Raw genomic sequence first — 22949 nt, 5'->3', positions numbered from 1 at the left:
TAAATGTGGCTGAGAAACTTTGCATTCGGAAAAGACAGTCATCGATCAAAATGACTTTGTAGAATCCCACCTTATTTGACAGCTTCCATTCGATAAGAATTTGTTGATAAGCAAAGCCCTGCACTAGCAGGGTTGGGAGATACACAAATGGACCCTGTCCATGAGAACCTTACCAGCATGTCAGGCTCTGAGGCTCAAGTGCGGTCCCTAGACCAGCAGCATCAGTATCACGTGGAAGCTTGTTAGAAATGCAGGATCTCACGCTCCACCCCAGACCTGCTGAATTAGAATCTGCATTTTCATAAGGTATCCAAGTGATTTGAATTCACACAAAGTTTTAGAAGCACTGTTCAATGATTGACTCTAATGCTGGAGGAATGAAAGGAGAATTGAAAGAAAGCGCCTTGGGAGTTTAGAGATGAGAGCACCTAACTCTGACTTAAAGATCAGGGAAGGTTTCCTGGGGTCTGTGGAGTCTGGGATGCCCCTTGAGGCTGGTTTTCAATAGAGGTGGGGCTCTGTGTTCTTTGCTAAAGGAGCAGCATAAGCAGAGGGGGGATTTGACTTGGTGGCGGCAGGTTCAAAGAAAGGCAGATGACCCAGTGTAGTGGAAGCATGGGTCCTAAGGCTGTAGACTACGTGGAGTGCTGAGGGGTTCTCGGGAGAGTGACGCTGGCAGCCGCGTGAAGGACGATTGGAGACGGGAGAGCAGTAGCAGTTCTGGTGGGAGATGGTGATGTGTGAGCTGGAGCAGCCCACTAGGACATTGGGATGGAGAGCAGATTGTGGAAACCGGTGTGTAATCATGTCCACAATAACGCCACGGAAGAGGGTAGTGCCAGCAACTCTCCCCTGTGCTGAAGTACCCGTAGCTGCTGCGGTGAAAAATTACAGCGCTCTTCACGTGAGGCGCCTTGAAACTGGAGCTGTGAAGGTGAAGGGGAGCGTGAAACTGTGGGCTTTTACTCTAAGCTAAGGGAATTTAAGCCTAACTAAGTTAAGCTAATGTGGTTAGCTACAAAGCAGTGTCTAATCAACTTTCTGCATATAGAACTTGAGTAATAAGCAGTTAGTGATCATTGAAAAAGGTACAAGAATATATGCATAATCTTTAAAAATGTATATTTTAAATCTTGGACCACCAACCCAAGGCTATGGTTACCTTTGAGGACTTTATCAAAATTTTGATCTTAGGACCATTCCTTTAAAATCATGTTCTTCAGTTTCACTGTGTTTCTATTTAACCATTTAAGTAGAATTCTATTTTAGTGTTAGTTATTAAGACAGTACTAATGTCTAGAAACTGTGTATCTGGTGTTTCAGGCTGTGAAGACATGATAAAGGGACCACCACCTTTTGGTGGTGGTACTCTTAAATTGCAGTAAAAAAAATCAAAGAGACTACAAAGCAGGGGCCAGCAAACTAAGGCCCATGGGCCAAATCCAGCCTATTCCCTGTTTTTATAAATAAAGTTTTACTGGAACACAGCCACGCCCATTCATTTACCTACTGTCCCTGGCTGCTTTCACACTATAGCCACAGAACTGAGTAGTTGTGACAGAGACTGAGTGACTGCAGAGCCTAAGATATTTACTACCTGACTGGAATCTATACAACTTGAGTCTAATTCTAAAAATGAAGCGTCATCTTCTTAGGGCAAGGAAAATGTTAGCTCAAATTTCCTAAATTTCTTTTTATCATATATATCCTTTAAAATTTCCTTTTCCATTTTTTTACACGTAATTTTTTCCCAAATGGAAATAAATTTATTATATATTTTTTCTTAATTCCAAATCCTACTGTTTAGTCTGCTTCTTAATATCTTTTTAGCTATTGCTCCAGAGAAGGAGTCAACAAACTATGGTCCTGGAGCAAGATCTGGCCAGCCATCTGGTTTTTTGTTTGTTTGTTTGTTTTATAGCCCTTAAGCCGAGAATTTTTTTCTGCATTTTAAAATAATTACATTTTAAATGGTTACAAAAGTACCTACATTAATAGCCTCTGTTTTGCCACTTGGCCCACAAAGTGTAAAATATATACTGTCTGGCTGTTTAAGAAAAAGTTGCTGACTCCTGAGTAAAGAACCTCAGTCATAATAATTGGAAGAACTGTCTGAATTATAGCAAAATCTGAATTTTGGAATACTTTTAAAGAAATATACTTTTCTTTCTTTGGAGTGTAAATGATCCAGAAGTAGATGTTACCAATGTGACTGGTGCATGTATGGGCAGTAGTAACTCAGTCAGTGTGTGACGTTGCCTTGGCTACAGAGCTTGGTTCTGGTTGTTCAGAGTGAAAGATGGGACTCTTGTTAATGATTGGGAAGAGAGGACCTTGTTTTTGCTCTGAAACATGTGGGCTACAGCAGAGAGACCTGGGAGTGCCATACCCACTATGCTTTCCTCAGGACTCCAACCTGATTACAGATGGAACCAGAGGAAGGGCAGAGGTAAGAGAATTGCAGAAAGATGGAGCCAGTGCCCTGATCACACCACAGCTAAAACCCACCCCTAGTGCTTGACTTTTGGATTACATGAGCCAATAAATTCCATTTACTGTTTAAGTCAGTTAGAATCAGGTTTCTGTTATTTGTAGATGAAGATATCCTAATGAAATGGTCTTATTGGGGCTTTAAGAAGGATTTCACAAAAGAGCTTTAAAGAATATTTTCTGGAATTGTTTTATTCTTGGTACATCAAAAGATATTCCAAAAAAATTTAATTATGGTCTTTAACAGCATGGAACAGAAAGCTGAGAAGAAGAACAATTATACTGGATGTTTGAATCAAGATCTAGAAACATTTAATAGGCAGAAACCCTTTGCCAAGTATAACACTGAAATTTAATAAGAAGGAGTCCAACATAGATGGGGGAAATCTGCCTTTAGCTGCATATAGAAGAAAAGGCGAGAATTGACCAACACTGTGATGTGACCACCAAAACCGCTCACGCAGTTTTAGGCTGCATCATTTTAGAAGCTCTCCTCTTTGCTCCTCAGGCCATATCTTTAGCTCAGTGCTGGGTTCCAGACAAACTGACACTCACTCTGAGTAACTGAACAGGCTGACGAAGAGATTTGATGAGGAACAGTTGAAGGGACTGGAGTTTGTCAATGAGAACAGTGGTGACAGCCATGATAATAGTAAACACTTGCTGAGTATTTACTGTGTGCCTGGAACTGTGCTAAGCGATTCCACATCATGTTGTTTAATCCTCACAACAGCCTTACGTTGAGGGGCACTGTTATTTACCACCCCCTCATATGCAGATAAGGAAACCAAAGCTTAGGTTAAAAACTTAACCCAAGGTCACACAGCTAAGAAGTGGCGGAACCATAGGATTTAAGCCGTAGGAGATGAACTTAAGTGGTGACCACGACATATTTAAATATTTGAAGGATGGTCAAGAGGAAGAAGTATAAAGATTTGTTTCATAAGTAGAGCCAAGATCAATGGGTAGAATTTACAGTGAGACAGTTCTTCTTTGAGTACAAGGGCATCTAGTCTTGAGCAGAGAGGGAATTTCTTTTCTGGATGCCTCTCTCCCCGCTTCATGCTTTCTGTGGGTCCTGAGCTGCACTGCTCCACAGAAACCCTTTTAGGCTTACCCTCTCCAGACCGGACGGTTCTTCCTCCGTCTTCATCTTCCTGGACCTGTCAATCACGCTCACTTTCTCAACATGCTGGACTGCACAAGAGCATGTTTTCTCTGTTTTCTCGCTTTGGACTTCTTTTTCTATTTCTGTCCTTTACTTGTGACTGTCTGAGACAAGGCCGTGTCCTGAGATTCTGGTCTTTGAGCCACTCTTCTGATAACTCTAGTCCCAGTGTACTGCTTTGACTTTTAACGGAGCTCCTTTCCTGATCTCCACATCTCCTTTGCTGATGCTCCGTCTTTCATCAGAAACTCAACATGGCAAAACAGAGATCTGCTTTACCCCTCAAACTGTGCTGCTCTCTCACCTCCCCATTTCTGTTATGGCAACCCTGCTGTCCTGTTCCTCCAGGTCTGCCTTTTCATCTTTCTTCTGCCTGAAATCATCCACTGAATCCTATCAACTTTTCATTTATAGGGTCTCTTGAATTTGTTCCTGCTTCTCCAGTCCCACTATCACCTTCAAAGAATTAGTCCTTGTTACCTCCCGCCAAGTCTCCTAAATACTTTTGTCATCACAGAACTCCAAATCTCACCATTTCCTCGTATAAGAACCTAGGACAGATCCTTATTGCCCATCTAATTGGGCCCATTGATTCAACACAGAGTTTCAGACAGCTGTTCCTGATACCTGCCAGCAGAAACCTATTCCTAAGTTGCTGGCCCTGTGCAGTTACCCCCTTACGCTACCCACCAGGCTTCTCATGTTCCTCTTTACCTTCACTCACGCTACTCCCCCCACTGAGAGCAGTGTTGTCATTTGTCGGTTTGACTTTTATGCTTTTAAGTCCCACCCTGTGGTCCACTTCTCCCTCTCAGTAATCACTTCCTCCTCAGCATCCCTCTAGTCCTTGTAACCTGCTGAATTTCACGTTCTAGTATTTGATTAGAGAATCCATTAGCATTTTCCATTAAAAAAAAAAAAACTTCCTTAGTTCCTCAAAGTAGATTTTAAACTTCTGGGCAATGTCTTATACATTCTTTATCACAGTAACATCCAGCACTGGGCTGCTCAGACAGGTGCTTGTTGACTCGGAACAAAAGAGAGAAAGAATATTGACAATTTATTAAGTTCTTCAAATGTACCAGTCACTGTGCTAAGTAGAGACATTGCCCTCATTTTAAGAAAAGGAAAACAAGGCCAAGAGGTTAAGTAACTTACCAAGGCCACATGGCTGACAATACTTGTACCGAGGATTTGACCCCAGGTAGTTTAGGTCCAGAGCCTGCACACTCAACCACTGTACCATGATGATCACACAGAGGATTAGTGGGTGCCAACCCTGTGCTCTTCTTGAGAACCAGTAAGACCCAGCACTGTCAAGGTTTGGTATTTGATAAGAAGGACCCTTCTTAACCGCCCCTCCAAATGGGGACACACAAATGTGGTATTTACGGAGGCAGCCTCATCACGGCCATGTCCTCAGGTAGGATGGATCAGGGACTTGCATTAGATGCAAACTATCCTGCTTGATTTCAGTAGCTGTTTAGGACCATAATGAAAAGAAAGGCTTGTCTCTGTGGTCCTCAGACTTTCTTATTTGTGGAATTGAAGTCTGGGAACTTCCTTGGCCTTACACCCTGCCAAACTTTTGGTATTCTGCCTTTTCATAGTGTTGACTTTATTTATTTCTGTCTTCTTTGAGATCTCCATTTGCATCTCTACCCTGAGAGTGTTGACGGAAAGGATCCCATCCCCATTTCTTTCTTGGATTGGCCAGAACATTTTGCTACCAGATCTATGATTTTACTGTATATAAAAATAAAGCAATTGTTTCAGAGTATTAAATAATTAGACCCTTTTGGGGAGAGTAACACGATCTTTTCTCTATTGTACGATAAAAGGAAGTGTTAAATCAGGTGTTTTTTAAAAAAGGAAATGTTTATGGAAAAAACGACATTTGGAGAAACGAATCCTTGGGGCAGTAGTCAAAGCCAAGGTCCAAGACACAGCACTGAACATTTGCTGCGGGTCTCACTACGCAGGAAGCAGGAGCAGTGGGCAGCCACAGATGTTCATGGGTGACCCTGGCCACATGAGTGTGCATTCTTTATGATTTTTGCGGCAAATATTATATTTGATGGCGAAAATGAAATTTTTGTTGTAAAACTTGCGCTATTATTCTCTAAGTAGTTTTTCTTTTTTACCTTGGAATTTTGTACAGATATTTAAAAGTAAGTGTTTTAAGTATCAGCTCTAGCTAAAGAGAAGTTATGTCCTTCATAGACCATCTCTACATTGTATATAAGTTTCAAAACAAAAAACCCAGGCATATAATCCTGCTGTTGGCCAGCCACCAAATTTTCATTTGAAACACAAAATATTTGTCATCTGGGGACTGCTTGAATTTACCTTCGATTTTTTATCATGTCAAATATTTCTTTAAAAAAATTTTTTTAGAGAATATTAATTAATTTTAAAATTATAAAATGGAGACAGGAGACTTAGTGATTTGGTGGGAAGAGCAGTGAGTTGGAAAAATGAGACGTGGGTTCCAGATCTGACCCTGCCGTGTGATCCTCGCCACATCTGACCAATTTGGGAACAGTCTTCTTGCCTGGAGCACGTGTGTACCAGAGTGTGAGAGAAAGAGGTCTTTTCCAGCCCCTAAACACTACTAGGCTTTTGTGATTCAAGCATACCAGAGTTCTTTCTTACTGCAACAGTGACCTCTTGTGGTGTAGATCCTTAATCAGTTTTTTTTGATTTGCAAAATAAACTTTGGATTTATTTTGTTGTTGTTTCTAGTAGCTGTATTTCATACTGTAAAGCAAATCTGACTTGTCTTTAAAAGATAAATCTCAGTTGAAAACCAGAGGTTGCTTGAAATGAGGTATGGAGTACCAAACTCCATTTCTGGTTTCTTTAGAAATTATATTTAGCCAACTCTTGACTCTTGACACTTACAAAAAGAGAACTGCTTTGGCATTTGTGCTGAGTGTTGTGTGTATTCCTTTTCCTCCCAGGGACCAGGGGAAGAGGCGTTCAGGGGCCTCCTTATGCTCCCGAAGCTCAGACCGGAGCAGGCTAGACACCGAAACAGGTGAGGCTCCCGTGTTCTTAGAGGTCCCCAGCACTCCTTCATCTTATCCTCAGAATCTCCGTCTGTAGGATAATCATTTGCACTAAAGAGGTCTGATGTTGGCTCACTCTTTGAAAATTCCAGGAACTTAGTCCAGCTTGGTCACACATGTCAGCATTTATTTTGATAAATTTTTATTATTTTCACAACAGTCTTAGCACTCTTACCATTACCCAGCTCTAGTGCCTCAAGCATCTGTAGATTACAATCTTAATGACTGCACAGAAATTATTTTGCAAAAGCACTTGGAAGGTTGCAAAACTTGACATCCACATTGTTCTTAAGTTCAGTACTTGAGTCAAAATCATGGCTCCCTTAAATGAAACTATATTAACTATAGGAAATCAGCCCTTTGCAACTTGAACTGTTTGAGAAAGTATATAACAATATAAATCACAGGCTAGAAATGCTACAGAGTGTATTCATACAATGGAACATAGCAGTTAGAAAAATGAACCAGAGCACATTTATAATATTGAATGAAATGACTACAAACATAACATTACATGAAAAAATTAAGTTGGAAAAACAATGACATGTGTTGTTTATGGTTACAGATCTGTGTGGTAAACATGTAAAGTCAAGCATGATAAAAATAATCATTGAATTTAGAGTGGTGGTAACCCCTGGGGAGGGGAATGGATGGGGTAGGCACACAGAGAGCCTTAACAATATCTGTAATGTTTATTTCTTTGAAATAAGGAGGAGAATGAAAATACAGTTAGTATCTGACCAAACTATTTGTGGGTACACAGGTGTTTGTTACCTTCTTCATACTTTTTTTGGTGCACGTGATCTTTTATGAAACCAAATTAATATTCAGTTCAAAAATATTTTATTACCTTCAGAACTAATTTCTTATCAATCAGATGACTTTTGTGACCAGTGGGAATTTCTGTAGTACTCAGGAAAATCTTAGATAGACTGATTTCCTCATCAGCATTGTTGCTAAGCATCTTACGTGTACGTGCTAAAAACAGCAGCCAATAAACATTGTGTCAAGTTTTTGTGTCCAGAACTCAAAGCTGCGGTTAAGAACTATAACAACTGAGACAGCAAAATCTTCAAAAACATGCTGAAATTTCTGCTTGACTTACCCAATTTCCTGTTGAATCATAATTTTTATATTTAGCAAACTGTGAACCTAGATGAAAGTGCTTTCTAAATGGGTTGTTGCCCAGGACTGAGACAAACTGTATTTATTTGTCATCTGTGGATCTTAAAAAGTAGTCACATGACTCCAGGCTTCAGTTTCTAGGGTAGAAGCTGGGTTAGTGTATAAAATGGGGGTTTTGTGGAGAGCAGAGTTGGAGGAGATGTGGGAGGCGAAAGGCCATAGCCGGACACCACTGCTTGCACAGGGGTTCCTGGGAGAGGGTTGAAAGCAGACTTACACCACAGTGTCTGGCAAACTTCTGTTCTGAGAAGAAACAAATCTCAGAAACATTCAGAAGGGCCTACGAGGGCCTTTCCTTTCCAAAGGCTAAATAAACTGCTCTGTGATTTCTGGCTCACCCCTGTAATTCAGCTCTTCCTGGGGTGAACATGTTATCAGTTTTGTTTGTCCTGACAAACGGTTTGATAATCGTGGTTTCTCATAGAGCGGTCCTGCTAAAGAGCATGTCGCATAGAAGGTGAAAAGGCTGCTTTGAACTGATTGGACTTGAGGTCTGTATTTCTAATAAATTTAAGTGTGTCATAAATAGTCGTCTATTATATTTTTTGCCTGGCTTATTATCTCCTGGCTTTCCCCTTGCCTTGATATATGTTGAATTTATTCACATACTTTGGACTTTGACTATGTCTGATACCTGGGAATATGAGCCACTATGGCTTTTTCATATCGCTTGAATAGTCATGTTTACTTTTAGGATCCATAACCATGATTTATCAATGTGAGGGAAGATTCATAAAAGTAATAATCCAAAAGATGGAGATGGTGGTCTGCAATCCTTTTCCTGCAATTCTGAAACCCCAAAAGCTCTGAAAGCTGAAATACTGCACAAACTCACTTAGTGACAATGCCTGACCCGCACTGATGGGAGGCCAGTTATAGTCTTTGTTTCTTTAGTGTGAGTATTCACGTGTTTTGCTGCAGGGTGCTGCCTCAGGAGACCCCGCTGGTGGTGGTATGTCATGCAGTGTGGGCACCATATTGCCTTACTCAAATTCAAAATTTTCTGAATCCCCAACCACGTCTGGTCCCAAAGGTTTTGGCTGAGGGGATTGTGAACTGATATGGACTGGTTTTGTCCTAAAGACAATTCAACTATGTGTTTTGGTGAATTCTTCCTTTGGGGTTGGGCAGATTCTGTGCAACCTTGCTATTAAAACCATTGACCGCACCTACATTGTTTAATAACAGCTTTGTTGACATCCTTTCTATCTGCTTTGGCTGCTCAAATGCTCTTCATGCCCAGTGTGCATCGGCCCCTCTTGATATTAGGAAGGGTTGATAAAAGCAATCCTGGACTCACAGCAGCTGGGGGTGGCCGTTTCCAGCACGGAGTGTCAGGGAAAGGCCTGTACACTGGCGGGGAGAGCTGTCCAGGTTCTCCTGGGTGATATCACCACTGCTTGGAAAATTTAATATGTGTTGTGTATTTTTTTCTCAAGAGTAATACAAGTACATGAGAGGTTTGGGAAAATACAGGAGCACATAAGAGAAGATAATAACCTGTAATCCCATTACTTGGAGATGCTCACTGTTACCCCATTTTACAGAGGGAAAGTGAAGCAACTTGCCCAGAGTCAGCTAGTAGGTGACAGAGCTAGGAGTCAAACCCAGACAGTGACTCTAGAACCAGTGCTCTTAGCAGGCTTCCCTGGTCAGCTTGTCTTGGTTTTGAGTTAAAACACCCTAAAAATATACAAGCCACACACCCTTTCACTACTCTATCTCTCTCTGCAGAACCTTCTGATTGCCCCTATGATTTCTAACTCTCCGTGTGACATTTTTAGGGTCCAGGCACCCACTGCGGGGGCACTTATTTGGTACCAGGTCTGCTCTAAGCAGGCACGGACTCCCTGAACCAGTATAGGCTGGGTGCCAGGTGAGGGCCTTAGGGGGTGGCCTTCAGAGAAGGAAGCCTGAGGATTTTGTCTGTAGCACTGCTGCTTAGTGCCCAGCACAGCGGTGCCCCCTCCGGCTAGACTGTCAGTGTTTTAGACCTGGAGATCTTGCCTGTATGAAATGTAATCATGATTTGCAGTTTCTAATGTGATTTACATTTCTCCCCAAAGTTACCTTCTAGTTTTCCTGTTTGCTTCAGGCAGAATGGCCCTGAAGAGGTCAAGTGCAAGGGCTCTGGAGCTCTATGACCTTGGGCAGGTCACTTAATAACCCTGAGCCCCACTTTCTTCATCTGGAACATAGTGACAGTTTGGGGACCTCCTCATAGTGTGACAAAAATTAAATACAGGCCTGCTAGATCTAAAGTACACAAGCTGTGGGAGCTGTTACTCTTCCACAGCCTGCATCCTCAGGCAGCATCTCTTCCCGGTGATGTGGTGACATCATACAGCCCGATACGCTTCAGACAGTGATGATCTGTTTGTTGGTTTTTTAATCAGGGAAGTGAAATCCATATTGATTGAGTGTTACTAGATGCTAGGCACTGGGCTCAGAGCTTTGCCTATATCATGTCTTTGAATTCTCATAACCCTGAAGGCAAATATTTTAATCTCTGTTTTGCTGATGAGGCTCAGAAAGGATAAGAAACCAGACCCCTGTCACCCAGTGCATCAGTAATGGAGTTGGGATTTGAAATGAGATCTGCCAGCACCCAGAGCTCGGGCTTCCCACTGCCCCACACAAAGCCACGGGCGTGAACAGCACTGGCCTCACAATAATGTGGACATTTTATTTTCTATAGGAAAGATAGTCCCTGCAGGCCTCCCTTTCAGAAAATTTTTCATTAAACATTTTCAAAATCCTTATTCTTTTCATATCGATAGTTTTCTATTTATTTTATATTACAGAGGGATACGTTTAAGTAAAAAAACAAACAAACAAAAAAACAACTCCAAACTCTTTGCCACACTGATAATAATTTCAACATTTACAAAGCTGAAGACTTTATGCAGTATCCCAGAGTTTAAAGTTCTGATTTCTTTACATTATCTTATCTGAGTTTAATTTGGGATGATTTGATTAGAAGAAATGTAGTTCTAATTAGAATTAGTTGGGCTTGGGGGGCAAAGTGTAATGTAATTCTAGAGTTTGTTAATTATACGGATGGGTAACACAGTCTCATGGCGGTGCTCCAGTTATAACTCCTTTTTCATGGCTCTTTCTCCTCTTCTGGGTTTTTATTGCAGACTCAAAACTCGACTTGCAAGAAAAAGATACAGAAATAGAAGTAGGTGAAGTCTTTTGGAATACAAGGATCGTACCGATTTTGCGTGAATTAGAAAAAGGTAAAAAAGAAAAAAGTTGTTTTACATTAAAAATATCTGCACTTATTTATATGTTCCTCATTGCCCTGATATTTTCAGCATACTTTGACTATCATTTCTGTGAACATGTTCAAAAACAAATGAAGTCATCTATTTTATTTACCCAGTAATGTATGTATTAGATGTTATCAATACATGTAAACTTAATTTTCAATGAGTAAAATTATACTTTAAATGCAGCAAAAGAACCTACTTCTGAAATTCCCTTTGGAATATAAATTATCACCTCCTCTTCCCAAGGAAATGCCAGTTTGAACACTGTAGAGTGGCAGTTCATGAAAAACGGTGAAAAATTAAAACATTTCAGGCCTCTGAAACCCTAAGTCTCATAGACTGGCATCCTTGGCAGGTGTGCCTGTGGTTTTCTAGATCCAAACATATACAGTCAGCCCTCCATGGCTACAGGTTCCACACCCACAGATTCAACCAACTGCAAATGGAATTTTGATCTGTGGTGGTTTGAATTCGAGGACGCAGAACCCGCGGATGTGGAGGGCCGACTACACTATGTCATTTTATACAAGGGACTTGAGCATCCATGGATTTTGGTATATGCAGGGGTCCTAGAACCAATCCCCTGTGGATCCTGAGGGAGGACTGTATGTCCTCTTTCCTAAGGTTGAGCATGCATGTCAGGGAGGCCACTCAGAACAGGAAGTGGCCTGGGATATGCCCAACCCTTACACTCTGGAATGCCCCAGCAAGGAAGGCTCACAACCCATGGGTCTCTGCCAAGGTGACCTATGGAAAGCTTGACCTATGGAATGCCCACCCCCCATCCCACCTTCTGCCCCCTTGCTGCTCCTCAGGGATTCCACTTCTGAAGTTGAAATGGGCTCCTCTGGAGCTGCAGTCCTGGCCCAGGGCCGAGCCCAGTGCCTGGCCCACAGCACACATGAGGCCCTCACTAACAACTGTGGAATGAGTGCTCCTTGGATGAGCGAACCAGCATGGTAGCCACTGGAAGAAGCCCTAGGAGAAGCAGGGTAAATGAGTCCTTCCCACCAACGAACCAGGGAAGTTGTGCAAAAGACCTACTTCCTTAAAGGTTCAAATGACCTCACGCCTCCTGGGCTCTCTGATGGCGCTTGGCAGTGTTGCTGGTTAACGTGGGAGCCCTGGATGGGGTTTCTGGTCCTGGTGCTGCTAACGAAGCAGATGGCTGGGAATCACCTGATCTCTGTGCGCAGAGGTGCTCTCACCTGCCAGGTGAGGCATAGCCGAGGCTAGAACATCACCAATGTCCACTGCAGCTCAAAACCCTGAGAATAAGACCATGATGAATTTGTTCCCCCTAGGGTCAGTCATTTTCACCCTCATGATAGCCTGATTAACATTGGGTCCTTTATTTTAGGAGATGTGCCTAAAAACTAATGGGAAGAGCAATCAATCTGGGCAAAGGTAAAAGAAAAAAACATACCAGGAGGAGCACAGTGGGGAGGATAGGGGCAGCACAAAGGCCTGTCTTGGAGAAAGTCTTCAGCTTGAAGGATTTTAAGAGGGTTCTGAGGGCTCTGTCACCACAGGTACTAACAGAGAAAACTTAGCAGGAGTTTGGGATTTGAAATGTGGATGAATCTCCCTTCTTGGGGGATTATTAAATGCTGAAGGATGACATTTCTTCCACAGACAACTTTAAGAACAAGTGGTGGTAGGACTAGGTTACTTGACCCTTTGAGATCTTTCCTTCCTCCCTTCCCTCCCTCCCTCCCTCCCTCCTTTCTTTCTTTGACTTTTATTTTGACCTAATTTCAGACTTTTAGAAAAGTTGCAAGAATAGTACAAAGAAATCCTGTATGCTCTTCCCCCAGATTCCAAAAATATTAACAATTTTACCACAATAAGCTTTATCATTCTCTCTCTCCCTGCCCGCCTCTCTCCCTCTGCTCTCTTTTTCTGTACACACCCCCCCAATACACGCACACATTGTCTTTTCCCCTTTTTTGAAACCGTTTTGAGAACAAATAGCCATCATGATACCCCATATCCCTAAGTACTCTAGCATGTATTTTTTAGAAACAAGGGCATTCTGTTACGTATCTGGAAGTTACAGACCTTATTTCAGATTGTGCCCGTTATCCTAATGATTTCCTTTATAGGAAGAAAAATACAGTTGTTTGTCATGTCTCTTTCAGGATCTTGATGTATTTGAGGAGGAAAAGGCCAATTATTTTATAGACTGCCCCACAAATTGGGTTTGTCTGGTTTTGTTCTCACCATTGGATGCTTGTGAGGTGTTTGGGGCAGTGTGCAGCACGAGTGGTGCTGTGTCCTTCCCAGTGTGTCCTATCCGGACGCACGTGATGCTGATTTGGTCCTTTACTGGTGGACGTGGACTTCGATCACTTGGGGGAAGGTGGTGTCTGCCAGGTTTTTCCACTGTAAAATCACTGTTTTTCACTTTCTAATGAATAGGTATCTTATGGGGAGAAGTTACTTTGAGTCTGCCTTGCTTTCCATTACTCATCAGGACTTTCACCCACTAGCTTTAGCCCCTTAAGGATCTGATGGCTCTTAGATTTCAAGCTGTCTTTTGAGGCTACATGGCAGTTCTAACAGACCAAACTGGTAGAAAGAGGCAATTTTGAGCACAACAGTTTAAAATTTGACCCGGGAGCCTTCCTTTTTAATTTCTTGTAAGCTAAAACAGCTACTCTTAAGTAGAACCCACCAGGCTGAAGAGTTTGCGGAGGGAAGTATTAGAAAAATACCTTGACGTCTACCCACTGCCACAGAGTAGCCCTCAGCCTGGACTTGGGCTTTGTGAAGAAACTGCCAGTAACAGAAGAATAAAACAACAAAACAGGGCTTCCCTGGTGGCGCAGTGGTTGAGAGTCCGCCTGCCGATGCAGGGGACACGGGTTCGTGCCCCGATCTGGGAGGATCCCACATGCCGCGGAGCGGCTGGGCCCGTGAGCCATGGCCGCTGAGCCTGCGCGTCCGGAGCCTGTCCTCCGCAACGGGAGAGGCCACAACAGTGAGAGGCCCCGCGTAACGCATTAAAAAAAAAAAAAAAAAAAAAAAAAAAAAAAAAAAAAAAAAAAAAACAACAAAACAAAAACTATTTCTTACAGTAGAGCTCAGGTTTTTCCCTTTTTTAAAGTTAGTCGAAGTCATTTCCCATCAATTCATTTATTTAAGCGCGTAACTGAAAGGCATGGAAGGTTACTTAAGCTATTGAGGTTTAAAATTTTTTCTTAGATGTATTGTTGAAAAGAGCTAAAAATGGCCTGAGTCATTCCTTCTGCAGGCGCACACTTCCTCTATGCGGGCTTTCAAGAGCACATTATGGTATTTGTTAAGATTGGTTTTCCTACTTTTAAATTTTGTGACGGAATCTATCAGAGATAATATTTTTCAACTGAATGCCTTATACCTTGGATCCTTGTATCCCCTCCTGTTCTAGTTTGTGTGCTACTTTTTCTTCCTTGTATGCCTGTTGGTAGGGCTACCACTTGCAAAAATTGCTTTCCTCAGAATCCCAATTATAAAATGAAGTGGTCTAGGTCTCCCGTTTCCTAACTAAGTCTTCTTTTTATTATCCTCTTTGCTAATACGCACCTCCAGATAATGGTGGATGTGGTGACATTTGAGATTTTGTTCCACTTGCACCTTCCTCTCTCAGATAATGAGCATTATTCTCATAGGGAAAATGTTTGATCAGCGTTTTTATCAATAGACATACTAGAAAATGAATCTGCATTGAACTACATTATAGGCTGTCAGTACAGTATTTTCACTGCACCATGCACTATCGGTACAAAGATGTGTCAAAACATGGTTCCTACTCACTTAGCATGACATCTATTTGAGGGCATTGGGCATGTAACACAACATGCATATATATGTGAAAGATAACAGTATTTGTTGAATGTTGCATGGTGCACCTTTTCTAGAGGGAGCCAGAAAGTAAACAGAGCCTTGAAGGACCAAATCAGTTAGGGACGAGGGTAAGGAGCAACATTCTGGGCCCTTGGAACTGTGTGGCGGAGGGTCGTACGGCAGAGTCGTGAGTGGAATGCTTCTGGGGCCCTGAGCAGAGCAATTGGTGGGTGGCTCATCAGGAATAAAAGGAGAGCAGCTGGAGATAATGCAGTTCCACTTCTCAATACACTCTTTGAAAGGCTGTGGTTTTAGATAAAGCTAACTGATTAGTAAAGAAGTCAACATGGTAGGAGATGGAGCAACAAAATGGAAAAAAAAAATAAGGTAGATGGAAATGATAAGAACGGAAAAAAAAAAGAAACATAGTTCAGGAATTTGAAGAGTTTCTGGGAACTAATTATGGGGTTTTTACTTAACACCTTCTGTGTTTGACACACTTGTAAAACTTGACCTCAATGAGTAAGTTCTGCTTTGCTCTCTTTGCCCTGACAGAAGAAAACATTGAAACGGTTTGCTGCTTGCACACCGCTTCACCACGCTTTAGAGGAAGGAACATGCTTGGAAGTAAATTTAGAGAAGAAGTATCTCTGAAGACCCTATATAACTTGTTGATGTTGCTCAGACTTGCTGAGCCTTAACTTGCAAAATTATTCTAGCAGTAAGTTTTTCCTTCCTCTGGTCTCGTAGACTGTAGCATGTAAAAGTTCTGTTTAATGCTTTATTTGTAAATATAACAAAGGTGATTAGAAATGCAGTGTGTTTGTTTAGAATCTTGAAAAAAAATTAAGGTGGTAAACTGACATCCCAGAATTTTGACCAGAAAGTACCATCTAAGGAACTAAGGCGAGTACAGGATAAAATGTTCAAATAAACGCTTACACATGGACTGTGGCAAGGTTTTTTAAAAAAAAGTGGACAATAGGCAAACACATCAAAACAGTTGTTCAGTGTAACCTGAACTGGAGATCAGTATCGGAGAGCAGACTGTGGTTTCTGCCCTACGGTTTCTGCTGGGTGCTTGGTTCTATCACGTGATTTAATAATAACTTCAGATAACTTGGGCTGTGGTCATAGTGGCCAGGGGCTTTATGAGGCCGCGTGAAAACAGAACCAGCTGCTTGTGGTCATAGAAGGCTCCTGTGAGGTGGTTAGAAGAAAAGGCCAGACACCTTTAATAAAAGTATGTAGAAGCTCTGTCTCAAACAAAATGATATCATTGTTTGAGGGCAGCCCTTTGTTGTCACAGCCATAAACAGTTGGAAACAAAAGATAAGACACAAATTATTATAGGACCGTTCTAAGAGAGCCGCTAAAACAAATGAATGAAGCTTTGTTTACCTGTGTTTCAATAAAAGTAAAAGCTATTAACACCCGTAATTCATATAATTTAAATCTTAAAGTACACAGTGAAGGTAAGTGTTGGCATACTTACTCATAGTTAGTAAGGTGCCCCTCTATTCTTACTTTGAAGCATTCATAAAGCGAATATTCTGACTACAAATTCCATTGCAGTGTTTTGGAGAAGTACGTCTTATTTAGCTGCCACCCTAAACCTATTCACCCTCTTGTAAAAACTGTGATATGATTACGTGATGCAGAAAGCAAACATTCCTTGAAATAATGAATTTCAGTAGTAGTTTAATCCCATCTCATTGATGGAAAAGGATCAGATTTAATGAAACGGAAAGACCATAAACCACAGGGAGGATTTAAAGTCAGAAGTTATAAGTAGAGATGAAAAGATAAACTGCACGCTTGCCCAGTTCCTTCTCCAGCCCCTGGATTTGGGGCACCTCCTGGCCAGGAGACCCCAGTGTGAGGCTGGAGGGCTCTACTGGTGTAGCTGCCCTGGGCTGGACCCAAGCAACCAGCTGCCCAACCTCTGCCTTTGTTTTTCATCCTAGGCATTGTGCTCTGTACCAAGTAAGTAAATAAATAAAAGAGAGAAAGGAAGAAGGAAAATGCCATGAATTTGTTAATGCTCTGCAGAGAAAATGTCATCTTGGTTATTAAAGGTGCCATTCAAATTAATTATATACATGGCACAATTTAAATATTTTAGGGCAAAAGGCTGCGATCTGCCAGGCAGTGAACACATTCTGAACGAAACATACGTTTAGATAAAGCCCTTTCCATGACACTGACCGCCTGGCTGAATTGGGCAAGACCGCTAGGCTACAGTCCAGAGTGCGGAGGTGGGTGGGCTGTCCTTTTTGATTGAGTGTAGATGGCGGCCAGGATCGACCAACAAGTCCCACTTCCCATCTGCCACGTGAATCTTCTGTAATGCTCCAGGCAAGACATTGCTTCCCTTAGACCTTGGTAATGGGGTTCTATGTAAATTTTTTTTTAAAGGACATCATAAAAAGCTGTTGAAGAAAAAAAATTTGACAAAAAACTGAAGATAATAGGAGTAAATTTTTTTAAAATAACTTCTGCTAAGATTTTATCTACCAGTTTAATATTATAATTCAGACATTTAAAATTATTTATAGTTAAAAAAAATCCAGTGAGTTTAATGTTAGTTCTGATTTCTTGCATTCTTTGGTTAAGTGGGGTTTGCCAGATAGCCATTTTCATTTTAACCTTTGTATCCAAAAAATCTTACAAAAATATATCTGCCTATTTTAAGATTTTTTAAGAGTACAAACATATATACAGTGTGAAAGCAACTACATTCAGGAAGGGAAGACAATCTAACATCCTATACAGGGGGAAAAACAGAAAAGAAATAGCAGTATGTCAACAGTGACTATATATAGTGGCAGTGTTATGAGTGATTTTTAAACTTCCCTTTTCTTTAATTTTCCAAATTTGCTTTAAATAAAATAAACTCCTATGTTTAACATAAAGGTGAACTACCCCACTGCAAGAGCCTACTTTGTGCCAGGGAATGAAAGTGAATAAAATAACCCCTGCCCTGCAGGCTGGCCAGGTAGCAGGAGAGACAGAGAGTAAACACTTGAAGTGCTTAAAGGGGCTGATGAGCACTGTGGAAAAAAATAAAGCAGAGTAAAGGGAATGGCCTGTGTTGGGGCAAGTGCTGTTTTATACAGGGTAGTCTGTATTCCTTGCATATAATTTAATGTTTTATTGTCTTTTTTTTGTCTCAAAGTCATAATTTTACAGTTACCAAAAGAGAAGGTATAGGAATTTGCTCTGAATGTAAACTGACCTTATAGCAGGCCTGGAAATGGTGGGGTGTGTTGGGGTTTTTTTTTAATGAAAACTCTGATACCAGGTGTTCTTTTTTTGTTGTTGTTGTTTTCTTTCCCACTTTTCACTAAAAATGTAAGTCTTGGAGTGGGGAGTGTGGTTAGTTGTATTCATTCATTTATTCAACAAGTTTCACTAAGTACATAGCAGATGCTATGTTTCCACATGTAGAAAAGAGTAACAAATCATGGTTTTGACCTCAAAGGCTCATAATGTAGTGGAAGATTGCCAAGAGATTAAAATATATTACCAAATATAAAGGGCAATATATATTTCCATTGATGCAGATTCTTTTTCTCTCTAGTCAGCTTTTTTTCCCTAGGTTTTTTAAACAACATTTTAAAAATACCTAAACATTGAAAACATTTTTTTTAAGTTTCCATTTCCTTTTTTCATCCTGAGAACAAAGGAATTTCCATTCTGCCACGTGTGACAGTTTCTGAGCCTTCCATAACAGAGCTTCTCAGACTTGAATGTACAACACGATCCCCTGGCAAAGTTGTAAAATGCAGGTTCTGGTTCAATAGGGCTGGTGGGGGCCTGAGATTCTGCATTTCTAATACACACCCAGGTGATGCTGAGATGAGATGACATGGCCTGTCTGAGGAGCAGACTCTTCAGTTGCAAATGGGAATGACTACAGCTAATTTGCAGGGTTTGCTCTGAGATGTCATGAAAAGCACCAGAGCAGAGGGTCAGACAGAAGCTGCTCCATGAATAATACTCACCTCCCCCTTTCTCTCCAGCTCGGGGCTGACCACGTTCACCTTGGTATTTCCTACAGCAAACAGCACAGTGCCTGGTACACAATAGGAGCTCAATAATATTTGTGGATCAAATATAGAATGAATCTTTTAAAAATATGTCTGACAAATTCCATTTTCTTTTTTTTTTTTTTACTAGCTGAAAACTCATTAATAAACAATATTGAGGGCCTTCCCTGTGGCGCAGTGGTTGGGAATCCGCCTGCCAATGCAGGGGACACGGGTTTGATCCCTGGTCTGGGAAGATCCCACATGCCGCGGAGCAGCTAAGCCCGTGCACCACAACTACTGAGCCTGCGCTCTTGTAGCAGCGCGTGGTCTCTAGGCATGCGGGCTTCAGTAGTTGTGGCCCTAAATAAATAAAATTTAAAGAATAAGTAAACAATATTGAAGATATAAGGATACTTTTTTTCTAAAGGAATTTTTTCTTTTTTTTAGATTAATTATTTTTGGCTGCGTTGGGTCTTTGTTGCTGCACGCAGGCTTTCTCTACTTGGCGGTGAGCAGGAGCTACTCTTTGTTGCGGTGCGCGGCCTTCTCACTGCGGTGGCTTCTCTTGTTGTGGAGCACGGGCTCTAGGCACGTGGGCTCAGTAGTTGTGGCTCCAGAGTGCAGGCTCAGTAGTTATGACACACGGGCTTAGTTGCTCCGCGGCACGTGGGATCGTCCCAGACTAGTACTTGAATCCGTGTCCCCTGCGTTGGCAGGCTTATTCTTAACCACTGTGCCACCAGGGAAGACCCTTTTTTATAAGGATACTTTTTAATTATAAAATAATGACCTATATGCCATCCTTTTCACACAGATATATTTATTTGTTCAGATGACCTCATTGCTACAAATATATTCTACACTCTTGCAATGAGGGCACATGGTGTTTCCATCTTACAGTAGGTTATGTCTTCTTATGCATGGTGCTCACTGTTACACTTTTGTGATGGCTTAATATGAATAGTATTGATGTTCCCCAATTTATTAAATTATTCTTAAATGTTGGGCATTTAGGATTTTTTATTTTAACTTTTACTACTTTACATAAATATGCAGCTAATTTAGACCATTTGATTCAGTCCTCCTATACTGTGTTTTCTTTTTAAAGAGTATACTTCCTTATTGCTTAATTTACTTGAATATTTTTCTGTGATTTAGAAGGTAATTTTAACCTTTGAACGTTACTTGCGATTTTCTCAAAGCATTCCAGAAATAGGCTTAAATATTGTAATAAGTACATATGTATTATCTAATCAAAGAATATTACTTTTTCATTTTATTTTATACAAATGATAAATATAATTGTACCTTTCCCCTTTCTTTTCTTTCCTTCACCTCCATGATGTATTCTTTTCTAGGTTAGTTTAATCTGAAATTTTAGTATCCATCTTCCTTTACTTTTGTGGAAGGCGATTACTCCATTTAATTAAATTTATCAACATCAGCCCCCCCTTTTCCTCATATATTCTTTGAAAAATAATAATTTCACATATAAGCATGAGACTTTATGAAGTAAGAAATAAAGGCTTATCATTAAAAGGTGCTTACTCTAAATATCACTTACATTGTTTACTATAAGTGAGTTAATTAGATACCATAGTTGGCAAATATGAGGCCAAAACTTTTGAAAGTTGATTTCCTTGGAACTTTTATTTATGTTTTAAAAATTCTCTTGCCGCACTTTTTAAATTAGGTGTTTATGTTTAAAAATTATGGCATATCTTTATTCCCCTGCAGTGGAAATGTGATTTCTTTCTCTGCAGCTTAAAGTGAGTGGAAAGAATCTTCTTAATGTCTGTAAGCTTATATTTAAAATTAGCAGGAGTGAGAAGAATGATTCTCTGATTCAAAATGATGGCATTCTGGGTGAGTATTATTCAGCACTACCATTGAGCAAATGTTGTACTTGAGTATGAATGAAAAGTTTGGAGAGCAAAGTTATAATTAATGATAACTGTAATATTTTATTTTCTCATAATATGCAGAAGTTAGGTGATGCCTGTTTTTTCTCTGTCCTCTATGTTTTCCATGTTTCACTTAATGTATCCTTTGGAACCTAGGAGGATAGCCTGCTATTTTTTTTTTAAATGCCTGTAGTAATAATATATAATTTATAAAGTGGTTCCTATTTAAAAATTCATTTCCTAGTCTTGGTTTTATTACTAGAAAAAATACATTTAATAGTGTTTGACATAATTGAAATGTTTGATCTTTTGATATAGTAGGAATGATTAGAACTGGGAAAACATCTATAACTGTTGTATAAAATTGACATCACAGTGTGTCAAATGTGTTTCAAATATGTAGGTAGAGGAGTTTTAATACATTCTAATTATCTAGCTAATAATGTGTAATTCTTTATATACCCTTAAATAATTAAGATGCTTAAATAGTTACCTAAACAGAAATCTTTTATGAATTAGTATTGTTGATCTAAGGGAAGGCAGCAACATGGAAAAGGCTTTAAGTCCTCTTTTTGCAACATAGGATAAATGGTCTTCTTCTTTCTTTCTTTCTTTTTTTTTTTTTTAATCCCAGCAGACAGGGACAAAGCCAGTACTGAAAGAAATTTCTAACACTGAATCAGCTCATTGAGAGTAAGAGACTAAAAACAAAGAAAGGTTCTGACAGATGATCACATTGACATTAATAAAAATTAATGTGAGATAGGCATGTTTAACTTTATCAGAGCTGCCTGGATTAATCCTAAAACCTAGTACTTGTATGTTATTTGGATGGATGTTCTTTAAGTTGTCTTGGGAAAGGGTGGATGTTATATTCGAAGCACCCCTTTCTACTGTTGAGATACTTTTAAAAGTTCCTATCTTGATTAACTTTCCATTCATACAGCAACCAGTATATTCTTAAAGGTTTGTTGAAATTTAACTCTTAAATTGCTTTGATTATTAGTTATTCTATAATAACTCAAACTGTTTGTAACCAAAAATAAAGTTTGGCAAATATTAATAAGGGGCAAGGAATGGTGGCCTTCCCTGGTGGCGCAGTGGTTGAGAGTCCGCCTGCTAATGCAGGGGACACGGGTTCGTGCCCCAGTCCAGGAGGATCCCACATGCCGCGGAGCGGCTGGGCCCGTGAGACATGGCCGCTGAGCCTGCGTGTCTGGAGCCTGTGCTCCGCAACGGGAGAGGCCACAACAGTGAGAGGCCCGCGTACCACAAAAAAAAAAAAAAAAAAAAAAGGCAAGGAATGGCACTCAGTTAAAAGAACACTTTCTTATTTACATATAATAATCCCATCTTTTTGCTGTCATTACTGTTACAGAGATTTGTCTTAGCTAAAAGTAAGCTTTCCTGTTTATGCCATGTGAGCAACTCTTCACAAGCATTTGAATGTAGGTTCTGGCTAACATTTTACAAATCGTATTTGATGTTCACATACAAGTGCTTTAATATCTCTCTTTCCAGCTGTTCTACTCATCCATTTGTAATAATTCATCTTTTTGACAGAATCATTATTGGAGGTCCTGAGAAGTGAAGAGCTGCAAGCTAACACCGAAGCTTTCTTATACTGCATGGGGGTGATCAAATTCATTTCTGGAAATCCAGGATTTCTTCATGAAATGATTGGCAAAGGTGCTGTAGAAATATTGATGAATTTGATGACACAGATAAACGAGAACACCAAGAAGTCTGGTACATGTTTGCCTAATTCAGGCCACTTGTTAGTCCAAGTAAGTATTTTACTTGAAAGAGTTAGACGTGTAAAGTTAGTCTTCACGTTGTCTAATGCCGCTTACCTGCCAGTGGGTGTAACGGGAAACAGTTGGGCTGTTACCTGTAGCCAGGTGAGGGTGCCCAGCCTCGGGGATCAGGGTGGCAGCCCTAGCCACACCTCTGCCCCGTGTGTGCCCATTTCCTCTGGAAAGGCTATTCCATAG

The 22949-nt window shown here is 40.6% G+C and overlaps 1 protein-coding gene across 9 annotated transcripts in view; it reads left to right on the top strand.

Moving 5' to 3' along the window:
* The window catches only part of ARMC2 (armadillo repeat containing 2), a 174428-nt gene that overhangs the window by 71060 nt on the left and 80419 nt on the right, over positions 1-22949 (top strand). For all 9 annotated transcript variants that reach the window (XM_032651107.1, XM_032651105.1, XM_032651104.1 and 6 more), the window contains 3 exons: positions 6622-6698; positions 11058-11156; positions 22519-22742. In XM_032651107.1, coding sequence (XP_032506998.1) covers positions 6622-6698; positions 11058-11156; positions 22519-22742 — 400 coding nt within the window. The remainder of the gene's footprint in view (positions 1-6621; positions 6699-11057; positions 11157-22518; positions 22743-22949) is intronic.

This window comes from Phocoena sinus, chromosome 12 (genome assembly GCF_008692025.1).
Source record: "Phocoena sinus isolate mPhoSin1 chromosome 12, mPhoSin1.pri, whole genome shotgun sequence".
Taxonomy (NCBI): Eukaryota; Metazoa; Chordata; class Mammalia; order Artiodactyla; family Phocoenidae; genus Phocoena; species Phocoena sinus.
The sequence above is the reverse complement of the archived record's forward strand: the minus strand, read 5'-3'. Positions and strand labels throughout refer to the sequence as shown.